The sequence below is a fragment of the Cryptotermes secundus genome, unplaced genomic scaffold (genome assembly GCF_002891405.2).
Source record: "Cryptotermes secundus unplaced genomic scaffold, Csec_1.0 scaffold418, whole genome shotgun sequence".
NCBI classification, from domain to species: Eukaryota; Metazoa; Arthropoda; class Insecta; order Blattodea; family Kalotermitidae; genus Cryptotermes; species Cryptotermes secundus.
In genome coordinates this window covers 42697-51708 of record NW_019727399.1, presented here as the reverse complement: position 1 = coordinate 51708, position 9012 = coordinate 42697, and the positions used below count along the sequence as shown (strand labels likewise).

At 40.8% G+C, this 9012-nt stretch overlaps 1 protein-coding gene across 1 annotated transcript in view; it reads left to right on the top strand.

Annotated features, from left to right (window-relative positions):
• LOC111864673 (protein flightless-1) overlaps nucleotides 1-9012 on the top strand; it is a 38792-nt gene that overhangs the window by 16985 nt on the left and 12795 nt on the right. Inside the window, exons 13-17 of the mRNA XM_023852084.2 lie at nucleotides 854-992; nucleotides 1812-1984; nucleotides 3642-3768; nucleotides 7400-7522; nucleotides 8689-8842. Coding sequence (XP_023707852.1) covers nucleotides 854-992; nucleotides 1812-1984; nucleotides 3642-3768; nucleotides 7400-7522; nucleotides 8689-8842 — 716 coding nt within the window. The remainder of the gene's footprint in view (nucleotides 1-853; nucleotides 993-1811; nucleotides 1985-3641; nucleotides 3769-7399; nucleotides 7523-8688; nucleotides 8843-9012) is intronic.

The following is a 9012-nucleotide window of genomic DNA, read 5'->3' as shown; positions in this document are numbered from 1 at the left end:
TGGCCTTACTTTTAACGTCATATGACGTCTCTAGATTACATTAGATCATGCAGGAAGGAAGGCTGTCTCCTTATAAAGGTGGTGACCAAAAATCATGTAAATAGAACAACAATTTATATTTTTAATTTAATTTAAAAGAAACCTTACACGCGTGGAATCCGCGACATCATATGATGACGTTCGGCCAGCTGCCCTAACTTTTAACGACATCATATGATGACGTTCGTCCAATAAAGGTTAATTCAGCTAAAATGTTATGAGTTAAAATGTTAATAAAGTTCTTAATATTTAAAATCAAACCACTAAGGTTTGTGTCTACATGCCCCCTCTATCAACAGGAGATTTGGTAGCTTGCCACCCTTTGCTGTTCGAGCAGTGTTTTCTTTTCTTCTTTATGATGTTGGTTAAGAGTCTGTTTTTGTTGTTGAGCTGCTTCTCCTTTCGTTGTTTGTTGAGGTACTGTGTGTTGTTTACCTTCTGAAGATGGTCATTAATTGACTGAAACATGTAAAGGCATTATATATATATGTGTGTGTGTGTGTGTAACGCAGTAGTATAGTTGGTTGAGGCACTATGCTACAAGCTGGAAGGTTGCGGGTTTGAGTCCCAATGAGGTGGATTTTTTCAATTTACCTAAACCTTCCAACTGCATTATGACCCTGGGGTCAACTCAGCCTCTAATATAAATGAGTACCAGGAATCTTTCTGGGGGATAAAGGGTGGCCTGTGTGAAGGCTGACAACCTTACCTTCCTGACAAGGAAAGCAACCATACCCTGGGCAGAAAACTGGGTTCTTCTGCTTGTGTATTCTAGAATAACTTCCGTCTTTATCAGTTACTTTCTTTTTTTCAGGCTTATGGCTGAGAAGATCAATAAGAATGAACGCAAGAATAAAGCAGAGATAATTACAGAAATGCCGGGTGATGAAAGTTCAGACTTTTGGAAGGTTCTGGGTGATGAAGATGGAATGCCACCTGATGACCCTATTGTGGTATTGATACCTCACACTTGATCCTTTCATATTATTTCAAATCTTGAACAGTTTACATGCAGTGAAATTTCTCCCTACTATACGTAAAATCTCTGCCATGGAAAAGAACGGTACAGTTCATAGCAGTAGACCTGCAACCCTGAATTAAACTGCACATGCACATTATTTTTTTCTGTGTGGTCCATTCTGAAAGGAAAGACCGTCTTCTGGAATGTGATGCCACGTAGTCAGGTAACTGGGTACTTATCTACCAGACTACACGGTGTCAAATATTATTTCCAGTGACAGGGACTAGCTGTATCGTTTGGGCCCAACTGAGTAGGTTTTGCTTGAAGACGGACACAGAATCCGGGCTCCAAAACGTTGTGTTTTAAATAAAGACAGGGTGATAGATAATGTCCACAAACATAATGTTTGTATTAATGTACCATTGTCACAGACTTTTAGATCTTATTTACACAGTGACACATTTCAAGTTGGCTCAAGTGATAGTGCTTCTGACTTGTGTAGGGAGGTGTCTGGTTTGAATCACGGCCAGGCCATTAACTGTGCTGATAGATTTGTATGGTTTTCTTCAATCTTTCCAGGCAGATGCCAGAATAGTACCTCAGTTAGGCCATAACCACTTCTTCCATATCTGTTCCAATTGATTATTCTCCCTCCAGTCCTACCATCTGACACTATATTTGAGCTGCTACCAAATTTGTTAAATAAACCATAAGTAAATGCATGATGTCACATCTCAGAAAAATCAGTCATAATAAAATGTTTGTTTGTTGGAGTTTGTAGAAATATGATTTATATATCTTGTTAAAACAGGAACATGTTGATGCAGACTTCATGCCAGCCATGCCAAGATTATACCAAGTGAGACTGGGCATGGGGTATTTGGAGTTGCCGCAAGTGGAGGTCCCCCACAGCAAAATGGTTAACACTGTTCTCAATAATCGCAACGTTTATATCCTTGACTGTTATCTTGATGTGTTTGTATGGTAAGTAGTATTCTGTGCATGTGGATTCATTAACCTTTTAAAACCTGAAATTCATCTAAAGATTTAGAAATCAGTTTCTAACCAATAGGGAACACTGTGTCTCCATTATAAAGCTCAACCGGTTAATGTTGTTTAGGGAAATAATTGCTATTTATTGTGAGAACCGTACGGAACACATAAATACACTGTGGGCAGAATGCAGAGTTCAGTCTGTACCTCACAGGAAACACATTACATCTCCGTGACAGAGCCCAACCAGTTAATGTTGTTTAGGGAAACAGTCGCTGTTTATTATGATACTATTATGAAACAGAAATACACTGTGTGGGCAGAATGCAGAGCTGTTGAATGTAAAAGTACAGTGTAACTCCCATCTAGGGTTTTTATGGGAACCAGTGAATTTGAATACTGAGTTGAAAATCCTAGATATGGGAAATTTAGCACTGAGAATATTGACTTGGAATAATTGCAATTGAATGTTAAATGAGTGAAAACCGTAGATTGAGTTATGTGACATTGGGATTCCACTGTATGTAGTGACCCGTATGCTTTAAAAATCAGAGTGGTGTTGTGAAATGGGTATTGATTTGTATGTGAATTACATTAATGAGGAAATGAACCACAGATCAAATTAAGGTAATGCTTGTTGCCATGCAGTTCAGTGTCTTGCTTCTTAAAGTATACAAAACTATATTTTCCCTGTTATTTTTGTGGATATGAAACTTGCTTCCCACACAAGGGGAAGGACAGAGACTGAGGGTACTGAAGGAAGTAGTTCAGTATAAGAAGAGTAAGTGACAGGAGGATAGAGAAAAATGCATAGTGAGGAGCTCCATAATTTGTTCATCATATATTAGGGTGATGAAGTGAAGGCATTTGAAATGGGCGAGACATTTAACACACATGTGGAAAATCAGAAATGGATATGAAATTCTGGTCAGAAAACTTAGAGGANTAAAATTGCGGGTATTTAAATCAAATCTGTCCCGCTGCCATTACCGCAATTTAAAGGGTCGTCACTTAAATGTTAAAATGCATCTGAAAACATTGTCATGAAAGTGATCAAGGTCCATTTTGATAAACTGATGCTTGCTCATCTAGTCAATAAATTCTTCACCTTTTATGGAAACTGAGGGCTTCCTGCTGTGTTCACAAGAACTTGTCATTGGTCACTTACTAAGTCAGATGAATCCAGTCCACAGCCTTGCACCCCATAGTTCTGTTACATAATGCTCAGCCCATCTTATTCACCTTCATTCTTATGGTATCTGGTTAACCCATAATGTAGGAGAGAAGTGGAAAGGCCAAAGCTGGGATTTCTGGAAGATGTAGAGAATGATTTACCAGAGCTGGAAATAAAGAGATGGAGGCAAAGTACAAATAATTGAAAAGAATGGTATCTGTCATGAAGGAAGCCAAGGAGTAAGCAAGTAATATTTGGTGCAGAGTACAAATTATGAAGTTCCTCATTATGCAGCTTTCTCCATCTCCTGTTCTTTTGTCTATTTTGTCTCTCAAAGATGTGCTCGTTCCTTAAACTCAAAATTTTGATAATTTCTTTGTTCCTCTTCATTCATAAAAGTTTTACGCTTACCATGTTGTCCTGTGGACTCCTCTTTTGGTATATAATGCTGCATGTCATTATTTCCAATCACAGGTTTGGTAAAAAGTCGACACGTCTGGTAAGAGCTGCAGCAGTAAAATTGTCACAAGAACTGTTCACTATGATAGACCGGCCCGAGTATGCCCTAGTCACAAGAGTGCAGGAAGGTACAGAAACACAGGTAATGTTCTGAAAATTGAAGTTCTCCAAAATTTTGGTACTCAACTAGCAGACTGCATGGTATCACATCTAACTTAGACAAGTTTCTATGAGTATTAAAGTTAGTATAAAGATGAAAGAACAGATCAAGACATAAACCAAAGAATAAAAAAATCAAATATAGCTTTTATACAATTATATCAGGCATGGAAGAACAAAAATCTTTCAGCGAAAACTAAATTATGGATTTTTAATACTAACGTAAAAGCCGTTCTCCTTTATGCCTGTGAAACATGGAAAATATTAAGAACAAGCTTGAACAAATTACAAAGCTTTGTAAATAGACATTTAAGACACATTTTGAACATAAGATGGCCAGACACAGTATCAAGTAACCATCTGTGGGAATTCACAAAACAAGAACCAGTTGACATCCAAATTAAAAAGAGAAAATGGAGATGGATTGGGCACACTTTAAGGAAACCAGCTGGCACCAGAAAAAATGACGTGTTAGACTGGAACCCTGGAGAAGGAAAATAGAAGAGGAAATGACAGAGATGGGAGAGACCTGGAGTGAGGTGAAGGCATTGGTAAACCAGAGGAGAGGATGGAGAAGCTTCACAGGAGCCCTGTGTTCCACTCGGAACTAAAGGAATTAAGTCAAGTAAGTGATAAAGATGTGATGAACTGAACATGGCACCATGAAGACAGATGGGACTTAGCATAGCTCCTTAGCACTCATAGAGGTGAATGGTGAGCTTCAGGCCCCTGCCAGGGAAATAGCCCTGGTATCCACTGGATAGGAATTTGGGCGGGCTGTGGAGGAGGCAGAAATACTTCCTTGGTCCTCCAGTCCACAGTCTAATTGCTGTAGTAAGAGAGGGGGAAAACACTGAGGAGAATGTGTGAACCTAAGAGGGATGAAGCAGCATGAGGCTGGAGAAAATTGCATAATGAGGAGCTTCACAATTTGTAGTCTCCATTGTATGTTATTGTGGTGAAGAAATTGTGAATGGTGAGATGGGTAAGACATATAGAATGTGGGAGGGATGAGAAATGGATGGATACAATAATTTAGTTGGATGATCAGGTAATCAGAAGGAAATAAACTGCTTGGGAGGCGTGGGCAAAGGTGTAGGGGTGTTGAAGCCATCTTCCTGGATTCCTTTCTATGACCTTTGCTCTCGTTTATCTGTGTAATATGAAACAATATCGATGTGGCATGCAAATAAAGATTCTTTTTCTGTACTGTCAAGGTTAGGCCTCTCAACATTTCTCCTTCCCTGAGTTGTGTATTGTATTACAGTCTTAGTGAGCATGTTATCCTTTATCCTATCCACTTGGGCTGTTCATTGCCTTCTGAATTTCTCAGTACCCTCCGCTGTAATAGATATACAGGGAGAACGGGAAGTCATATACATCACACAAAGCAATTATATTTTGCTGGTTTAATGCACAAAGTACAAGACATACAGCACTTACTATTAATGTTTATAACTTTACATCTTAGAAATGCAAAATCAAATTATGTCTTTACAACATATGTTCAAAATGGCTTCCCTGTTCATCAATGCATGTGTGAGCTCTTTTTACCATGTTTGAGGCCACTTTCTGGAGCACCTGTAAACTGATGCTGTTAATCGTCATCGTAATGTTCCTCTTGAGGTCATCTAGTGTATGCAGATTGTTTTTATAGACAATTCCTTTGAGGTACCCACAAAGGAAAGAATCTGCTGGTGACAGATTGGGCTAACGCTGGCGCCACAATCCTTTCAAAATTAGATGGTCACCGAAAAACTCACGCAAGAACTGCATGGTTTCATTACATGTGTGACATGTCTTGCTGCAACCAGCACTCATGTTCATCAACTTCAAGAAGTGCAATAAACTGTGTAATGATGTCTTGGTACACTGGACTGTTCACTGTTGTTTCAAAGAAAATTGGGCCCACTATTCGACAGCGTGATACAGCACACCACACTCCAATTTTCTGACAGTGCAAGGGCTTTTCATGTAACACATGATTTTCAGATGACCAAAGCCTATTGTTTTGACTGTTCATATAGCCACTAAGGTGTAACCACACTTCGTCAGTGAAGAAAACCTGATAAAACTCTTCAATTCCATGAAAACTCGTTCTTGGGAAAACGACATGTCTGTCACGCAGTAAACAAAGCTACACTACAGACGGCGTATGACCANCTATTCAATGACATGATACAGCACACCACACTCCAATTTTCTGACCGTGCAAGGGCTTTTCATGTAACCCATNCTACAGTACCATCTAGCGGTAGGAGATATAATTATGTTAACTGCAATACAATTTATAACAACTTTTAGTTTGATGTGCACTACTTTTCGATCTCCCTGTACCAAGGTACTGAACGTGTTGGTCTGGAAATAATGCTCCAAATCAGTAANTACACTACAGACGTCGTATGACCAATACACGACAGATAGCATTTCTACTCGTTGTTAGTACTCCTACAGTACCATCTAGCGGTAGGAGATATAATTATATTAACTGCAACACAATTTATAACAACTTTTAGTTTGATGTGCACTACTTTTCGAACTCCCTGTACCAAGGTACTGAATGTGTTGGTCTGGCAATAATGCTCCAGATCAGTATGTAAGCAGTGCTTGGTTTGAATCTTGGCTGGCACACTGGCTATCATGACAGAAGTTTTTCGTGGTAGTCCTCAGCCCCTCCAGGCATATTTCATGATAGTACCATAGTTAGGCCATGACTGCTTCTTTCAAAATACTTTCTACTTCATTTGTCATCTCCTTACTTTGCATTTCTAAAGCACAATAAAATAACCCCAAAAAAGAATACACCTATTTACTCTCTGTTGCCAAGAAAAGTTAAATATTGTGACATGTTGACCCATACCTCCCTAGCGGCACGTAGCGGTAACGTAGGGCTCGTGTAATAGGCAAGTTATCACCCCGCCACTCTCCCCGTGGTGATGTCACGAGCGGAGCCGAAGTTAGCCGAGTCCCCGCATTCTGGTAGCTATGCAACGTGCAGCGCACAGTGACGCGGAACCGCTTCCTACTGTGACGTGGCACTCATTACGCAACAGGCAAGCACTGCGGCTATATAAGTGAGCCGCACAGCGGCTGCAAGTGAGTTGGAACGTAACCGTCGCCGAGTCGAGTTGTAATGCGACAGTCGCTGAGTGTGTTATCAACAGTTCTCCAGTCAGCCGACTACAAGTTGGAGTATAGCAGCCGTCGCGGAAAGAAGAACCGGACGTGTGTGTGATTGTGTAATAGGGAGTGTGTGATACAGTGATACATAGCTCCCCTACTGTAAATGTGTAGACTACTGAAGACAGAGTGAGCTGATTTGCGCATAGGGTTATAAAGTGTGAAACCCCGCAACAGTGGTAACAGATTATTGCGCATAGGGTTATAAAGTGTGAAACCCCGCAACTGTGTTATAATTAATTGTAGCCGTTATTTGTAGATTGTTAAATAAACCAATTAACGATCTCTACGGCGTATTCAGTAACGAAACACGTTACAATATAATAATACTGGAAGATAAGGGAATACTTGAAATGTAATATTATACTAGTGTGAAGCTGTATGCCAGAGTACAGTGTAATGGCTGTTTCTCAAACCTTTATTTTGCATTACAGATGTTCAAGTCAAAATTTAGTGGATGGGATGAAGTAATTGCTGTAGATTTCACACGCACTGCTGAATCTGTCCAGAAGACTGGCGCAGATCTCACAAAATGGGCCCGTCAACAGGAAACAAAGGTATGTTGAAATTATGCATGATTTTAAGCTTTTGTGGCAAGAATTTTCTTAGTGGGGGTGGAGTCAAACTGGATCCACTCGGCACGGCGGCCACTCAGTGGCCTATTGTACCTGCCCCGGGTGATTATGATGGAGAATTTGGTGGAATGAAGATTGGCAGGGGGAACCGAAGGTTCGGAGAAAACCCGCCCAGTGCCACTTTGTCCACTACAAATCCCACTTGACCAGACCTGGGATCGAACCCAGGCCACCGTGGTGAGAAGCCAGCGACTAACCGCTTGAGCTATGGCACAGCCCTTCCAAATCAAGATGGAATGTAGTGCCGTTCTGGAGACTGTCACTGTCTCTTTATCAGGGATTGACGTTCTGAGCAATGCCACTGTGGATTCTGTATATGTGTACAGGTGTCCTAAAGAAACCTCTACTGAATGCATTGTTACTTGCTCGGTCTTGGTCCTCCCTCTCCCTGTATTTGTAAAATTTGTTTTCTGCTCTTGTCTTTTTCTTCTGTGGTGAAGATGGAGGTAACAGGTTCCTCTGAAACATTTGTCCCTATCTACCGAAGTGTACAGTGTCACGTTCCAGGAGACAGTAGTCTTCATAGTCACCAGCTGGGAAGCCTCAAACCTCATACCATATGAGTTTGTTCTGGTTTTTACTTTTTAAAATCCTAATTTCTGCTGCCGATAGTAAAGTAAGGATGGAAGAATGTTGCAGTGGAAAGGTTCTTGTTATTTTATCATCCAGACTATAAGAAGAAAATATATCATGGGAATACAGTNAATTAATTGTCTCATTCAAGACTGAACTGACATTACTTTTAAATTCCTCAGGATTCCACCATGGCAGCCCGGGTTCAATCNCTCAAGCAGTTAGTCGCTGGCTTCCCACCACGGCAGCCTGGGTTCGATCCCAGGTCTGGTCAAGGGGGATTTTTGGTGGTCAAGTGGCGCTGGTACAGGTTTTCTCAGAGTACTTCGGTTTCCCCTGCCAATCTTCATTCCACCAATTATAATTATTCCACAATTACCCTCACCTATCATCTGGGGCTGGTACAATAGGCCAGAAGTGGCCACAGTACAAGGGACTTAGTCCCACCCCACAAGCAATAAAGAAAAAGCTGAGATACACTCTCTGATGTGTGGTGTTTTGGTTTCCACATGCAGGCAGATCTGGCAGCTCTCTTCACTCCACGACAACCACCGATGTCAGCATCTGAGGCCCAGCAGCTAAGCGAAGAGTGGAATGAAGATCTGGAGGCCATGGAATCTTTCGTGCTTGAAGGCAAGAAGTTTGTGAGACTGCCGGAAGAGGAATTAGGTGAGCTTGTGACATTTGGTTAGAATGGAAGGAAAACATTTAAACACATGTGTCAGCCCTTCAGAGCACAGTGCTAACTAGACATGACTTCTTTAACATTAAGAAGCCTTGCATTTTGCCAACACAGTGTGTTTATGTATACACTTTCTTTATTAAAACTAACACAACTA